General features: G+C 50.0%; 1 protein-coding gene across 4 annotated transcripts in view; it reads left to right on the top strand.

Moving 5' to 3' along the window:
• The window catches only part of LOC148505696 (inaD-like protein), a 191233-nt gene that overhangs the window by 159032 nt on the left and 14339 nt on the right, over window positions 1-17862 (top strand). For all 4 annotated transcript variants that reach the window (XM_088447865.1, XM_088447866.1, XM_088447867.1 and 1 more), the window contains 5 exons: window positions 2649-2735; window positions 5044-5161; window positions 7241-7278; window positions 7362-7484; window positions 9588-9692. In XM_088447865.1, the coding sequence (XP_088303991.1) occupies window positions 2649-2735; window positions 5044-5161; window positions 7241-7278; window positions 7362-7484; window positions 9588-9692 (471 nt within the window). The remainder of the gene's footprint in view (window positions 1-2648; window positions 2736-5043; window positions 5162-7240; window positions 7279-7361; window positions 7485-9587; window positions 9693-17862) is intronic.

The following is a 17862-nucleotide window of genomic DNA, read 5'->3' as shown; positions in this document are numbered from 1 at the left end:
GGGTCACAAACTTAAAAAGTAGTGAAATAGACTTTTGGGGGGTCTGCAAGTATAGGGGAGAAGTGTTTTTTTGATTGCAGGTGCTTGCTGAGGGTGCGTTGTTTACATTTTTTTTAAAACTTCACTTTTGCGATTTTTAACCATGCTTTCACCCATTATCATGTACCCCAAATTTGCTGGGACTAATTATTTTAACGAAAAAAACCTGCTAAATGCTATTCTTCACCACACTGGAAATACGCAAAATTAGCTCTGATGAGAGCATTTTAGTACCCCAAATAGCTTCAGTAGGGCTATTCAGGGGCATCTACAATGATCCCCAATGTTAGTGCATCTTTTGAGGGGTGTCAGGCTGCTTTATCCAAACCTGACAGCACTTTTCGCCTGTTTGAGTTTTGCCGGGTTCCATTTTCGCGTCCTTTGGAACTGAATAGGGCGAATAGTGGGGCCACGCACTAAAAGCTTTTGCGTCCAAACACGCAAAGTCGGCCGAAAAGTACGGCAGGCGAAACCTTTCCGACTTTTCGCGTCTAATTGAATATGTCCCTGAGTTTTCATTCCAAGTTCCATTGTGTTTCTTATACAGACTCGGGTGCACATAGATATACATGTGTCACATATCAAATTAATCTGCACAGAAAGACGCCCGTCACTAGCAGAGTAGCACAGAATCGGGTGGCTCACTCACGCCAGTCAATTCTCACCGCGTGACGTTTTGAGGATAGATATATGAGGACACATCTATATGTGCATCACTGGTCCAGGCAAATCATGGCTTCTTCTATTAAGCAGACAATTTCATCCTCCTATTGTCCGTGTGTCCTGGTTTCTCCACAGTGGCCCTTTCTTGCTCCGAGTCCTGGAACTGTTAAATGCACATTTATTTTCCAGCAGGTCAGGCTCCTGACACACCTACTGTAAATGACCAGCAGCTATAACTCGTTTAATGTAGTTTTGTCTGTGTGTAATGGACACCGCTGACTTCCTATCACAATGGTGTTCTGTGCTCCTAACATAGTGTCATTATTTCCTCTCTCAGTGCCTGCACTCAGCTGCAATTATCCCACTGAGGGCACCAGCCCCCCGTCAGCAAGCGCTCACTGTCTGCTCCCTGCCTGTATACATCAGGACCCTCCCTCTTTTATTATTTCTACTTCTGTGTTTTTATCAAATACAGCATTGTAAGGAAAGTGCACTGTGTGTGACAGGTGTATATAATGCTGTATTAGTGCTTAGGAGAATGCAGCTCCCCATTCACTAGCGCAAATATTTTTATAAACCATTAAGATGCTTTCTGGTGAAAGTTGTTTCACTCCTGCCACTCTGTGCTTTGGACCAGCACTGCAGGGGTGCGACCACCAGGGGGCCCGGGAGGTGAGGGGAACCCAGCAATCGGTATGAAAAGCCGGCTCTCGGGATGCCGCCTGTCAAAATACTGACAGCGGCGTCCCGATGGTGGGTATCCCGACAGAGGTAGGGTAAGTATACTTACCCTCCCCCTTCTCCCCGTAACCCTCCCTTATTGTAGCCTAACCCTAACCCTCCCCGTTAGTGCCTAAACCTAACCCTCCCCCCTTAGTGCCTAACCCTAACCTCCCCCCTCCCCCCCAGTGGTGCCTAACTCTAACCTCCCCCCCAGTGGTGCCTAACCCTAACCTCCCCCCCCAGTGGTGCCTAACGCTAACCCCCCCCCAGTGGTGCCTAACGCTACCCCCCCCCCAGTGGTGCCGAACACTAACCTCCCCCCTCAGTGGTGCCTAACCTCTCCCCCAGTGGTGCCTAACCTCTCCCCCAGTGGTGCCTAACGGTAACCTCCACCCCAGTGGTGCCTAACGCTGACCTCCACCCCAGTGGTGCCTAACACTAACCTCCCCCCCAGTGGTGCCTAACACTAACCTCCACCCCAGTGGTGCCCAACCCTAACCTCCCCCCCAGTGGTGCCTAATGCCAACCTCCCCCCCCAGTGGTGCCTAACGCCAACCTCCCCCCCCAGTGGTGCCTAACGCCAACCTCCCCCCCAGTGGTGCCTAACGCCAACCTCCCCCCCAGTGGTGCCTAACGCTAACCTCCCCCCCAGTGGTGCCTAACGCTAACATCCCCCCAATGGTGCCTAACCTCCCCCCCAGTGGTGCCTAACCCTAACCTCGCCCCCCTAAAAAAAAACAACTAACGCTAATCCCGCTATGCTATCTGAACCTATCAAAATAACAGTGGTATTAATTAAGTCACCTGTGCTCAAGTATGGCTATCCTTAAAGCCTGCACTGTTAGTGTGCCTAGAGGACTGTGGTTGGGAATCACTGCAGCTTACAAAGCTCTGCAGACTTATGTTCTCTATACACACATGGCACAGTGATTGTCTTGCACTGGTGATGTAGCTCTGACAGGTTCCCGCTGAGCTTGTCCTGTGTAATTATAAGACTTGTCATTTGTCACACGTTTTACCATGACGCATCCATTTGTCGCTGGCGGTAACGACCATTTCAGTCCCTCTCTCTACAGGTTCCTGAAGCATGTGTTCTCATTCAGCAATCTATTTATTTATCGGTCTCCTCATCCAAGCTGTAGTGTGTCGGGATACGTTGTGTATGATTTCTGCGCAATTCCCCGTTGCTGTGATTTCTAATGACTCCTCTGTTTTATCTCAAGTGCGCTCAAGGGCTCGTTCATCTGGAGATTGGAAGACTGAGAGTGGGGTCTTGGCCGTCATCCAGGAGCAGCTATCAGGGCAGCCAGGTGCGCGATACAATTCCTTCTTATCATTAATGTAGAAAGTATTTTATTTACAGCTCCCATATTGTTCCACTATCTCCTATCATAACGGGTTGTCACGTTTGGGCTATATACGGCTGACAGTATGCAGACTGTGAGGGGCGATTCAATTCAGCACGATGGGAATAGCGCCGGGAAGGCGCTCCGGAGCTATTCAATTAATCGCGCTATTAAGTCCGACTAAACCACTTAAGTCTGAGAATATCGTTTACTGCGCCTTAAACAGGGTAGTTAGTGGCGCTAACTGGCATTCTCCGACTAAAGTGCTGGCCGCAAAGGCTGTTAGCGCCGTGCTGTCAGAAAACAGCATCGCGACCGGCACTTAAGTGGGATTTCTGCTCACACCTCAGGAGGATGCCAGAAGAAATCCTGTAGTAGAACTAAACAGCGCAGCTCCTTCCTGGGGCTCCTTCCTGGGGCTCCTTCCTGGGGCTCCTTCCCGGGGCTCCTTCCCGGGGCTCCTTCCCGGGGCTCCTTCCTGGGGCTCCTTCCTGGGGCTCCTTCCTGGGGCTCCTTCCTGGGACTCCTTCCTGGGGCTCCTTCCTGGGGCTCCTTCCTGGGGCTCCTTCCTGGGGCTATTCAGCATCGCCCTGAATGGAATCGCCCCCTTTGTGCTCTGGAGTCTCATGTAGTTGAACTCCGCCTCCAGACCTGCTGACCAATCAACTCACTAGAAATATTGATCTAAACTAGTACATTTGGAAGCATATATATTTTTTCCGGATATTGGCCCCCCGCAGATTACGCCATCTGAAGATGGTGTTCGCCGCTGTAGCCTATGGGCTACACCGCACATAATTGGCTGGCAGAGGAACCCTCTCCGGCAATGGCGGCCGCCCATGTGCAGTCAGCGGGAGCTCTCTAGGCACATCGCAGGGACGGGCACCTTTCGGAGCATGTGCTGAATGATGAATCCCGGTGATATGAACGCATTTTGCAACGTGATCATGGGCGGTAATGTCATACCCAGATCGCATTGCAATTCCGGTCATGAATAAATGGGCCCCTCTGTCATTGGATACTAGTATAGTACGTTATTATGCTGCATTACTGTGAATAGTGCTCTAGTCTAGTCTATAAAATAAAATGACTGGCAGAACTTAGCATAGGTGATGAGGCCACTGTAATATCACACGGCGCTCAGGTGCTGCTCATTTACTTGCTTTAAAATGCAGAATGTGTGTATTTTGGGGGGAGGGGGGAACCTGATGTACAGTGAGATCAGTATCCAAATTATTGTACATTGATTCTTTAGGCAATTTATACATCGGTTTCGTTCTATATCTTATAATGTTGTTTAATTTTACTATTTCTCCAGTAATTCATTGATTATAACGCAGCAGTGTGCAGATAGATTTACCTGTAGTAGCCAATGAATAGTTTGTGTCCATTGGTCCAGTCTTGCCCCAGACGGACCATTATCCTGAGTTACTGCAGAGACGTCCTACTGTATGTTCTATAAGTCGCTGTCAGGTGCCGGTGCTCCGCCTGCTTATGGATGATGTTCTGTTGCAGACAGCGATTCCCTGAAGGTCTATTGAGGAGCTGTGATAATAAAGCCAGAGACCTTTATAAAGAGCTAATACCGCAAAGCCCTAATTGCAATCAATTACAATTATTCTGAACAAATCCCTGCACTCCATTCACATAGCACGGTGTGTGCACGGTGTCCTTTGTGTAACTGGGCCTTGGTGCAGAGACCATTATCTGGGAACAGAGAGTGCTATGGAGACAGACGTCGTTATATCATGTCACTTCCGTGGTAAATACATAAATGTCCGTGGCCTCTGTCTCGTGTCTATATGAATACAAGTTACAGCGTCTGTCAGCAGAGCCGATTTCACTTTGTCAGGTGCTGCATCATTGTCTCTTATACTTTATTCTTATTACGTACAATGTTTCGGCTGGAATAATCCTTGAACATGGGGATGTGGATGGGTAATTATCGCCCATTCATTCATTTTTGAATTTTCTCCAAACTTTATGCACCTCTATTTCCTCAGCCGCAGCGTAGGGGAGAGCTGTAAGCGCAGCATTATATGGGGAATGTGCATAAACAGATCATTAATAACTAAACGCCTTTCTGCCCGCTCACATGAACTGCGCTGACCAGCATCTCCTTGTAACACTTTCTCTACGAGCCGAACAATACCGCGTACAGGGGATGAGAGTCTAATAATAGCCTTCTGAGTCCTGTAATTACAGTGTAATGAAATTATGAAGGCTTCGGAATGCGCAAGAATTTAATTACCCTGCATCTCTTTCCTTCCAGGGCGGCAAGAGCAGCAATCAGAGCTCGCAGCCACTCTCCCTCGTCCCAGTCATTACCAATATGCAGAATTTCATAAGCGCCAAGAGATCATCCGCTCCGTCCTCCCAGAGGAACTCCGGTAATAACCCCCGACCTCTCCGCTCTCTGCCTTGTGCTCCCCAGTGTATTGTTCTGTGGCTATATATATATATATGTATGTAAGTGTGTGTATGTATATTATTTTTATTTGCTTTAAAATATGTTGAGCACTAAGCAATATAAGTGGGTTGCAATCGGAAAGCCGACTGTCTTAATCCCGACAGGGATTCCCGATTGCTTTATCCCAGCGTGGGATAAATGACCGGCGTAGTCAGCGGACAGCCGCGGGGGGGGGAGGGTTAGGTTTAGGGCTCCCGGGGGGACTTAGGGTTAGGCACCCCCCCCCCCCCCCTCCGGGAGGGTTAGGCTAGGGGGAGGGAGGGTTAGGCACCCCCGGGGGGACTTAGGTTCAGGCACCCCCCGGGGGACTTAGGTTTAGGCAGCGGGAAAGGGGGGGTTAGGGTTAGGCAACTCTGCTTTTGTCGGCCAGGCGCTGCCGGGATTCGAACTGTCGGCCACAGGGCCGGTGGTATTTCATACTGATTCCATATAAGTAATGCCCAGTAATGGAATGGGTATGAAGCCCCGCCGGTTCATATGCCAACGCCGGCACTGAACCCTCCTGGGGGGGGGTGACTAACCCTAACCTCCCCCTGGGGGTGCCTGACCCTAATCCTAACCCCCCCCCCCCTCCTATCCCTAACCCTTCCTTAGTGATGTCTGTCCCTAACTTCCCCCCGGGGGGTGTCTAACCCTAACTCCCCCTTACCGCACCCTAAACCTAACCCTCCTGGGGGGTTGCCTAATGCTAACAACCCCCCCCCCCCCCAAGACAATTAACTAATCCTAACCCTGCTGTCTTCCCTAACCAAACCCCCCCCGTGGCTAACGCTCGCTAAGGACGCCCAGGACTTACCTCGTTCGGTCTGCTGTCCTTCGGCCTTCCGGCGTCAGGATTAAGATAGGCGTCAGTATTTCTACACCTTTCTTAACACCCTTGTCGGGATTCGGATGACCGCTGGTCTCATAACTACATCCCCCAGTAATATGCCAGGTGTGGAAATAATGACTGATATGCCGTCCCTATTAATGAGCTGTGTGCCTGAAGTTGGCCGCAGCACCCGTAGTTTCAATAATAATGGTGCCCATTAATATACTACTAGCCATAGTGTCATGTGGTACAGCCGCAATAGCAGTGGTGCCCAGTAATAAGGCGCCAATGGTGGTGATGATATCCCAGTAACTGTGAGTGCGCTTATGTGGGATGTTTGAATGTAAAAGTTCCCTTTACTGTGTCTAGAACAAACTTTGCAGGTTCTACATGCAGACAAGCGGGCAGACCAGAGACTATAGGGAATAGATTAAGGGAGGGACGGTGGGAGGTAATCCTAGGGATAACTAACAATGATGGGCAGACTGAGAAGATGAGGACAGCGAGGGGGCAGACCAGAGACTATAGGGAATAGATTAAGGGAGGGACGGTGGGAGGTAATCCTAGGGATAACTAACAATGATGGGCAGACTGAGAAGATGAGGACAGCGAGGGGGCAGACCAGAGACTATAGGGAATAGATTAAGGGAGGGACGGTGGGAGGTAATCCTAGGGATAACTAACAATGATGAGCAGACTGAGAAGATGAGGACGGCGAGGGGGCAGACCAGAGACTATAGGGAATAGATTAAGGGAGGGATGGTGGGAGGTAACCCTAGGGATAAGTAACAGTGATGGGCAGACTGAGAAGATGAGGACAGCGAGGGGGCAGACCAGAGACTATAGGGAATAGATTAAGGGAGGGACGGTGGGAGGTAATCCTAGGGATAACTAACAATGATGGGCAGACTGAGAAGATGAGGACAGCGAGGGGGCAGACCAGAGACTATAGGGAATAGATTAAGGGAGGGACGGTGGGAGGTAATCCTAGGGATAACTAACAATGATGGGCAGACTGAGAAGATGAGGACAGCGAGTGGGCAGATGAGGGGTAGGGATGCAGATGGGAGAACAAGGACAAGTGATTGGTGGGTGAAGCTGATTTAGGTTGTGGATCAGGCCCGGTGTAGGGAGCTGTAGGAACAGGCAGGAAATGATCAGCTCATCTTTCATTATCTGTGATCCCAGGTACAGAGATGGAGCCCAGGACAGTGGAGATAAACAGGGTAAGTACCAGATCTACTCACAGACTATGAATCCCCGGTTATAGAGATCACAGCGTAACTCACTCTTATATCTCAATGCTCAGGGCCCCAATGACGCCCTAGGAATCAGCATAGCGGGAGGGAAAGAGAGCCCGCTGGGTGACGTTCCGGTGTTCATTGCCATGATCCAGGCCAGCGGCGTTGCAGCTCGCACTCACAAGCTGAAAGTACGATTATTTCCTTTCTTTTCCAAGTTTTAATTCCTGCATTGTCTTCTTGTGGTGGCAGCTGCCATGGTAGTGTAACTTGCTGGGAGCGATGCCATGCCATACACAGAGCAGGGGAGAGAGTTCCAGGACATGGGTGTGATCTACTCTGACATATAGAGCCAGGTGTGGCTGCCATGGTAATGTAACTTGCTGGGAGCGATGCCATGCCATACACACAGAGCAGGGGAGAGAGTTCCAGGACACGGGTGTGATCTACTCTGACATATAGAGTCAAGTGTGGCTGCCATGGTAATGTAACTTGCTGGGGGGAGATGCCGTGCCATACACAGAGCAGGGGAGAGAGTTCCAGGACACGGGTGTGATCTACTCTGACATATAGAGTCAAGTGTGGCTGCCATGGTAATGTAACTTGCTGGGGGAGATGCCGTGCCGTACACAGAGCAGGGGAGAGAGCTCCAGGACATGGGTGTGATCTACTCTGACATATAGAGTCAGGTGTGGCTGCCATAGTAATGTAACTTGCTGGGGGAGATGCCATGCCATACACAGAGCAGGGGAGAGAGCTCCAGGACATGGGTGTGATCTCCTCTGACATATACCCAAGGAGGCTGATAAGGCATTGCTGTACTGCATAATAGGTCCAAGCTGCCTGCCCCATAGAGCTGACAATCTAATAAACGGTGAAGAGGACATGTCCATATTATCATTAGTTCTTATTATTGTATTTCATTTATATATAACGTCAGCACATTATACAGCTCTGTACAGTTTTGGAAGTGAAATAAAATGCATTAAACCACACGATGGGTAATAACCTGCCCAGAGGAGCTTACAATCTGTTCTGTACTTATACAGAGTACGTTGCTGTACATGGAATGTTTCTTCTATGAGGAACTGTTCAGTGACCGCTATTATTATACAGAAGCCATATTAGGATGCTATTATTGTAATACTAGGATGCCTCTATAAGCATACTGTGATGCCATCCGTTAGGGCGCTACTATTAGGACATTCCGATGCCACTATTAATGTGCCAGCTTTAAGACATTATTGTGCCACAATTAGGTTGTTTGGATGCCACTATTCGTGTATTAGGATGTCACCATTTGGACATTGGGATGCCACCACTATGAGATTAGGGTGCCATTATTAGGATATTTTGATACACTTATGATAATAGGGTGCAACCATTAGGATATTAGGGTACCACTGTTGTTATATTAAGATGTCATTATTAATGTGCCATCATTAAGGTACCTTATTAGGATACTAGAATGAACATTACCATTAAGACAATAGGGTACCACTATTAGCATGTTAGGGTACCACCATTAGGATGCCACCATTAGGATGTTAGGGTGTCACCATTAGGATGTTAGGGTGCTACTATTAGGATGTTAAGGTACCACCATTAGGACATTAGGGTGCCACTATTAGGATATTAGGGTACCCCCATTAGGACGTTAGGGTGCCACCATTAGGACGTTAGGGTGCCACCATTAGGATGTTAGGGTGCCACCATTAGGATGTTAGGGTGCCACTATTAGGACATCAGGGTGCCACTATTAGGATGTTAGGGTGCCACCATTAGGACATCAGGGTGCCACCATTAGGACATTAGGGTGCCACCATTAGGACATCAGGGTGCCTCCATTAGGATGTTAAGGTACCACCATTAGGACATTAGGGTGCCACTATTAGGTTATTAGGGTGCCACCATTAGGACGTTAGGGTGCCACCATTAGGACGTTAGGGTGCCACTATTAGGATGTTAGGGTGCCACCATTAGGACATCAGGGTGCCACCATTAGGATGTTAGGGTGCCACTTTTAGGATGTTAGGGTACCACTATTAGGATGTTGGGGTGCCACCATTAGGACGTTGGGGTGCCACCATTAGGACGTTAGGGTGCCACCTTTAGGACGTTAGGGTGCCACCATTAGGATGTTAGGGTGCCACCATTAGGATGTTAGGGTGCCACCATTAGGATGTTAGGGTACAACCATTAGGATGTTAGGGTACAACCATTAGGATGTTAGGGTGACACTATGCACTCTGTAGTGTAGGAAATTGTCCATAACCCATGTACTATCATTTCAGGTGGGAGACCGGATTGTCAGCATTAACAGGCAGCCGCTGGACGGGCTCTCCCATGCAGACGTGGTTAACATACTGAAAAATGCGTACGGCACCATCACCTTGCAGGTAGGCTGGCAGTGTGGGAACAGGGCTGCGAGTAGCAGATAATTGGCATGCTGGAAGTGGGCAGCACGGCAGACACTCTGCATGTATCCGCTCTGTTCAAAGGCTCTCGACATGTTACTTAACAACCAGCACAAAAGCCCTGCTCCTAGCGATCAGTAACCGCCTCTCGTCTGAGGATTGCAGTGTGCTCCCGATGTGAATGGATTGTCATTCAGTGTATTGCCTCCATTGTACAGTAAGTGGTGATTCCGGCTCGCACAGCCTGGGATGTATTACAATCTCTCCTTTCATCCGGATCCATCTTTAAAACTGCTGCTTACTATACTTATATACTATAGAAACAGAATTATGGCTCTCTGACAGCTGTGTCTGCTGTGTGCAAACACTGGAATCTGCCTACATAGCCACCTGGCGTTATTCATCCTTATGTAAGCGTCTGTCGCCCCTGCTGATGCCACCGGTTACGCATCTTTACTGGTATTAGCCTGGAGAAGCCATTTTTTACGCTCCATAAAATAAGAGTTTCCCATCCTCCCTAGACGCATTTTCTCCCTCGCAGAGCCAGGTTTCCAGAAGGTTTGGAGAGAAATCTGTGCACTGTCCTCTTAGTACAATAAAAAAAAAAAAAAAAACTTTTTTCTGTGTGTAATACAAAAAAAATGTATTTTAATTATTTTTATTTATCCACGGTGATGTCAGGAGGAATGTCTCTGCAGAAATGGAGCGAAAAAGTCATATTATCCTAATGAGAATGATAAATAGACAGGCGCTCAGGACTCACCACATAATTAAAAGAAAATGGGAACATTAAAAATAAAAGGCGCTTTTAGTGAGGGAGAGCGGCGCTGTTAGCGAGGGAGACAAGCGCTGTTTAATGTTACCACTGTCCCTTACATCAATCAAATGTTTTGTATGTATATATATATTTAGGTATATAGTAGTACAGTGGTTCCCAGACTCTTTTTGAACCAAGGCACCCTAGAGACTATCAGTAATGTTTTCACGGCACCTCTGAGCCAAAAGTCTGTTATTGAGAAATTCAGAAAAAAAAATGTAGTAAAGTGAAGTAAATTGTGCTCCTGTCATCCTTAGGTTATATAGTGGTGATGGACAGGTTTGCGCTTCTGTTTGTCCACATATTTACATTACATTGACCATAAACAATTCGATTTGGTGCTGAACCACCAACCTTAGGGTGCCACGACGCACAGTTTGGGAACCACTGTAGTAGTATATAATACATGAGTCTGTGACTGTGTTTGTGTGTGTGTGTATATATATATATATATATATATATATATTTATTTCTATGGGCACGATTCCATTCAGCGCGATGTAAATAGCTCCCGGAGCTATTCAATTCATCGCGATGTTAGGTCGGGGAAGGCTCGTTATCGCGCCTTAAACAGGGTGTTTAGGCGCGAAAGCGCGCATTCCCCGACCTAACTTCCCGGCGCGAGGCTGTTTTCCAGGCGCGAAGGGCAGAAAACAGCCTCGCGCCGGGACTTTTGTTGGATTTCTTCTCTCATCCCCGGAGGGATGAGAGAAGAGATCATTAGTCGGACTTGGCAGCGCGGTGTATTGAATAGCTCCGGGAGCTCACTCCCGGAGCTATTTACATCGCGCTGAATAGAATCGTGCCCTATGTCCTGGTGTCCTATACAATGTGAATAGAGAGAGCAATAAATAGTCAGCACCCTGGAGCTGTTACATGTGTACAGTATTTTTCAGCAGGAACTCAGTTGAACCTGAACCTCTCATTGAGAGTAATGTCCTGGGCCAAAATGTATTTTCCATAAGATAAGTTTTGTTGTAAAGGCCCCTTTGAATGCCTTTTTCTCTAACTACTAATATATATATTCTATAGCTCCACCCCCAGTTACTCCTCCCACATTTCCTGAACCTATTTTTCCTGAAAGCTAGCACAGTATTTCAGTATTCTTACCTGTTCTGGGCCCAGAACTGCAGCACGTGGATGGTGGCTGCTCCTTGGTCATAACGCAGAGGACAGACACGAGATCAGGGGAGGAGCTGAGGATAGGGGAGGAGAGAGCGGCCCCTCCTCCCCCTCCAGCCATGCCTGTATTGCCGCGGTGGGTAGCGCAGAGGCATACAGTATGATAAGTCAGTGTGACGTATTGTAATGCTGGCTGCTGTGGGGGATAGCAGCGGGACTCTTACAGCTAGTTGGCTCTGTATGTGGCTGCGTACCTGGCGTAATGGGCTTGGTGCCCTGCCATCCGTAGTCTCCAGTGGCGTAACTAGGGGAGGTCGAGCAGGGTGCGTGCCCTGGGCGCCGTTGGGACCGGCGGCGCAGGGGGCGCTGCCGGGCCACGGTCCGGCCCGCCCTAGTTAGCCAGTGTAGCGCCGACCGCAGTGAGTGCGGTCAGCGCTACATATTTACACAGGACCGGCGCTAGGCTTCCAGCGCCGGTCCTGTGCTGCACAGCTGAGCCCATTCCCTCCCCCTGAGCGCTTGCCCAATAGCGCCAGGAGGCGGGCTCAGGCTGTGCATAACACACGCATCGCCGCCAGCGCTGGCAGCGATGTGTGTGTTAAACAGCAGCCAATGAAAGTCAGATAGACTCTCATTGACTGCTGCAGCACCCACTGCAAGAGCCGGGCTTCAGTCCGGTTCCTACAGTGGGTAATGGGACAGACGTCATGACATCATGACGTCTCTCCCATAATGCTGAGCGCGCCAGCCCGGGAGGACTGGCGGGCGGCGGGAGCGGTGTCGCGGTCAGGAGCAGCAGCGTGGGTTCAGGTAAGTATATTTGTTTATATATATTTTTTAAACCTGTCTGCACTACTGGGGGGGGGGTGGCTACTACTGGGGGTACCTCTACAGTCGGTGGGGGCTACTATTGGGGGGACCTCTACTGGGGGTGGGGGATACTACTGGGGGTACCATTACTGGGAGGACCTCTACTGGGGGTGGGGCTACTACTGGGGGCACTTCATCGGGAGGGGGAACCTCTACTGGGGACTACTACTTTGGGGGGGGGGGGAACTACTACTGGGGGCAATAATAGGAAGGACCACTACAGGGGGCACTGGATAGGGGGGATCACTACTGGGGGCCTGCATCAGGGGGACCACTGCTGGGGGCACTGCATGGGGGGGCACGGGACTACTGCTGGGGGCACTTTATAAGGGGCTTACTGCTAGGGGCACTGCATAAGGGGGAACACTACATGGGGCACTGCATTTGGGGGGACCACTACTGGGGGCACTGAATAAGGGGAACCACTACTGGGGATACTGTATAAGGGGCACTACTATGGGCCTGCATAAGAGGGACCACAACTGCATACTGGGGGTATTGTATAAGGGGTACTACTGGGGTTAAGGTGCATATGGATAGGAATCTTCAGCATGAAAATAAAGGGGTGTGTCATGTTGACACGCCCCATTTTTAAGTGACCACGCCCATTATTTTTTTTGCTGCACGCACACATATGGGGGGGGGCCTTTCTTTTCTAATTTGCCCTGGGCTCCAAATACCCTAGTTATGCCACTGGTAGTCTCTACTGTCACAGCAGGGGCTGCACATTTCTCCAGCCAACACTCTCACTCCATATCCCTCAGCTAGTAGTAATATTCCCCCAGCTCTCCTGTGTCCCAGGTGCCATCCTGCTATCTCCTGCTCCTTCCCTTCTGTATCTTGTGTTATCTCTCAGCTCTTCCTCATTTCCTCCCTTATTGTGCTCTCTCTCCCTCTCTGTTCTGGCCTGTAACCCCCCTGGCTCCAATCCCGCGCCCTCATGCTCTCTATTCTCCAGCTACACCCCGCCCCCTTTCTGTCTCCACTCACACAGATTCCTGTGCAGGGGCGTGTGCTGCTGAGGCCACCCATGTATGCGGAGGAGGAGGAGGGGCCCCGGCTGCTTGTCCTGCCCACTCCTCCCCCAACCCCGCCCCTTCTAACTATAGCCCGAATCATCACTTCTCCTACGGCCCGACCCTCACCCGCCGCTCTTCTCCTCCTGCCTGTCACACTGCGCTTCTGGCACGCCCGAACCCTGTCAGAATAAAAATTGCACTTAACGAAACTGCACGAGCCCCCCCCCCTCCCCCCACAACCCCCTTAATTTGGCTGGCGGCAGCCATCTAGCTCTGTTTGCGCGTTACAATTAGGGATGTGCGCCGGACCATTTTTGCCGGATTTGGATTTGGTTCTAATTTGTCGTCCGGCTTTGGATTTGGATTTGCCAAACTGCGGTGACTGGCTTTGGATTTGGATTTGGATTTGGATTTGGATTTTTTTACAAAAATTGACAAAAAAAGCTAAAATCACATAAATTGGTCTTTTTTTTCTTCCTAGAGTATTATTAACCTCAATAACATTAATTTCCAGTCAATTTAGACCATATCACAGCTTATAATATTGTTTTCAACATTATTGGCCAAAGGTTGCAGTGAGCTGACTGGTTATTAAGCGACAAAGCAGCGGCACAACGACACAGACACCACAGTATAAAGCACATCTATGACACATTGCCACACAGCAGTGGCAGAAATGAAAAGTAGTGCACCCACCCAGTGGGGTACGGCCAGCAGAGTCACAGTACTTGTTTACAAAGTGGGCTACGGCCCTAGGAGTCACAGTGCACAATCTTATTAGCATTACACCGCACATAGGGCCTGATTCACATTACACCATAAAGTAGTGTCTCTTATTTATGTTACGACACACAGTAGTGCCCCTTTTACACAATGCCCACAGTAGTGACCCTTTTACACAATGCCCACAGTAGCGGTGTCCCTTACACAATGTCCCCCAGATGTGGTGCCCCCTATGCAGTCCCCTTAGTAGTAGGGTCCACTATGCAGTGCCCCCAGTAGAATGCCCCCCAGTAGTATGCCCCCCATTAGCAGGCCCCCCCCAGTAGTATGCCCCCCATTAGCAGGCCCCCCCAGTAGTATGCCCCCCATTAGCATGCCACCCAGTAGTATGCCCCCCCAGTAGTATGGCTCCCCCAGTAGTAGGCTGCCCCAGTAGCAGGCCCCCCCAGTAGTAGGCTGCCCCAGTAGTAGCCCCCCCTGTAGTATGGGCCCCCCCTGTAGTATGCCCCCCCAGTAGTAGGCTGCCCCAGTAGCAGCCCCCCCCCAGTAGTAGTAAGCCCCCCCAGTAGTATGGCCCCCCCAGTAGCAGGCCCCTCAGTAGTATGGCCCCCCCAGTAGCAGACCCCCCCAGTAGTATAGCCCCCCCCAGTAGCAGGCCCCTCTGTAGTATGGCCCCCCCAGTAGTATAGCCCCGCCCAGTAGCAGACCCCCCCAGTAGTGCAGACCCCCCCAGTAGTATAGCCCCCCCCCAGTAGCAGGCCCCTCTGTAGTATGGCCCCCCAATAGTGCAGATCCCCCCCAGTAGTATGGCCCCCCCCCCAGTAGTATAGCCCCCCCCCAGTAGCAGGCCCCTCTGTAGTATGGCCCCCCCAGTAGTATTGCCCCCCCCAGTAGCAGACCCCCCCCAGTAGTGCAGACCCCCCCCCAGTAGTATAGCCCCCCCAGTAGCAGGCCCCTCTGTAGTATGGCCCCCCCAGTAGTATAGCCCCCCCCAGTAGCAGACCCCCCCAGTAGTGCAGACCCCCCCCAGTAGCGCCCCCGGACCTTTGACAAGTAAAAAAATAAAACTTACCTGATTCCCTGCTCCCGCGCCGTCCGCTCTGTCACACGCTGAGGAGGGAGCCGGAAGACGGAGCTCATGTGTGAGCTCCAGCCGGCTCCCTCCGTGCAGCAGCCAATGAGAGTCTGTGTGACTCTCATTGGCTGCTGTAACAAACACACAGCTGCCGCTGGCGGCTGTGTGTCTGTGTCTGTGTAGGGCAGAGCGCTATCACTGCGCTCTGCCCTACACGCGAGGAGACCTGATGTCGGATTCTCTAGTGAGAATCCGACATCAGGCGGCCGCCGTTCGGCCCCGAACGGGGATCCGAGTCAGGCGGTGAACACCCGAACAGGGTTCGGGTGGACTCGGATCCCCAATGTTCGGAGCGGTTCGGATTCCACAGAATCCGAACCGCTCATCTCTAGTTACAATGTGATGTCACGTCGCTCCTCCCCTTGTAAGCGCGGTGCAGCTGTGTTGCAGTGACAGTCCGCCCGCGTCCCTCCCTGAGCTCAGCAGCTCCCAGCTTCTGTGTACAAATAATACATTAGCATGGTCGCAGCCAGGTCGCCCTCCACTATGTGGCGCCCTACTCGGCTGCCTACCATGTGTAATTATAGAACCAGGCCTGGGAATGGGCAGAGCAGTGGGCAGACTGAGGTGACCTGGATCCCTTTACTAGTATTTAATAAATATATTGTGTAATGGTGCCATACACACTAGACGATAGAGGAACGACTGTGCGATTACGACATTGTAATCGTACAATCGTTCATCTTCCCGTGCAGTGGGATAATGTGCCTACACTGAACGATATGTCGTTCAGCGCAGGCACCCTCCCTCATCCTCGAACATGCCCAACCTGTCGTTATCGGCATGTTCAGGCGATGATTGTTGTTGAAAACGACCAGCGGGAGCGCGCGTCGCTGATCGTTTACGACATTATACTGTGCGATTACTGAACGATAATTGAGCGACTAAATGATTACGATGTCGTAATCGTTCAATCGCTCATTTTAATAGTCTAGTGTGTACGCACCTTAACAATTTCGTTATCTTGTATGTTCTGTATATTAGTCACATATTACTTAAAATAATGTCTGAAATCTGTCATTTTTATTTTTAAACCCAAATAAAGTAAATTGTGATAGCCGTGCCATAGATTTACCTTTTCTCATTAACAACGCAAACACTTCTGTTAACCATCTAAAACACCGGTCTGGGGAATAACGGCCAATGTTGTTTGCTGCTGTATGCAATGTCCGTTATACCATTGGGAATGAGAACAGAGAACTCGCCCTGACACTCAGTCACTGTAAATGAACACTTGTATCAGGCCGTTATTACCATGGACAGCTCAGTAATTTCATGTCTTATCAATGTCTGCTGGTGCAATGCAGACTAGTGAATGGTCAGAGAATTGTGTTCACTAGTGTAGAAAGTCCAATTATCTGTACGTCCTGCAGATTTCACATCGCTCCCGTGAGACGCTAATCCTCCATTTCCCAGCAGCATCTGTGCAATCGCCCCACTCCGCTGCTCCAGGGCGCCTCCAGTGTAATCTGCCAGCTGCAGGTGCTGCGCTGAGATAAACTCCGGGGTGACTGCTGCTTCTGAGGAGATCTGCAAGAGCTGCTGCTGGGAGTACAGCTGTATAGGAACTGTCTGATAACCTTGGGGCGCACGGATAAATAGCGTTGTGTGTGTGTGTGTGTAGGTATTGACGCTCGTCATGCGAGACGTAGTTGGTCTTCCAGCATCAGGGTGGAATAACCATAATCGGCCAGTGCTGTGTATATTGATCATATATTATGTGTGTGGGAGTGGGCCTCCTGCTAATATGCAATATGTGTCTGTGTTGTTTCTCTTACTTTGTGTATAGGGTGAGGAGGACGTTGTGTAGAGTTATTCGACTGAGCAGGACTAACTGTGGAAGGGTTCCCTCACCAGAGACCCAGGCCTCACTGGGTACGCAGGCCGCGCGTGGGATCTCTGGTTTGCAGGGGGTCTAGTGCTCAGAAACGTTACGTCTGTGAGGGAAAACGCAGCATTTTGAAAGGGGGGTTTCCAAATAATTGCTTTTAGAACCAATGACAAAAAAGTCTAACCAGAATAAGCAACATAAACTTTGTGTACTTCAAGTGTTTTAATATAAATTACAATAAATAATATAAATAACAAGGCATCTGGGCATAAAACTTGCTTATTCGCAATGTGTAACAGTATGTACGAACAAAATGTATACTACCAGTTTACGCCACACAGTGAGTCCCTTATTCATGTTATGACACACAGTAGTGCCCCTTTTACACAATGCCCACAACAGTAGTGCCCCTTACACCATGCCCACAGCAGTGGTGCCCCTTACACAATGCCCACAGCAGTGGTGCCCCTTACACAGTGCCCCCGGTAGTGGTGCCCCATATGCAGTACCCGCTATGCATTGCCCCCATTAGTAGTGCCCCCAGTAGTAATGCACCCTGTAGTAGTGCCCCAAGTGTTAATGCCCCATTGGTAATGCACCCTGTAGTAGTGCCCCAAGTGTTAATGCCCCCATTG

This window comes from Taudactylus pleione, unplaced genomic scaffold (assembly GCF_031769625.1).
Source record: "Taudactylus pleione unplaced genomic scaffold, aTauple2 ptg000442l, whole genome shotgun sequence".
NCBI classification, from domain to species: Eukaryota; Metazoa; Chordata; class Amphibia; order Anura; family Myobatrachidae; genus Taudactylus; species Taudactylus pleione.
Note: the sequence above shows the minus strand (reverse complement) of the source record. Positions and strands in the feature narration are given on the sequence as shown.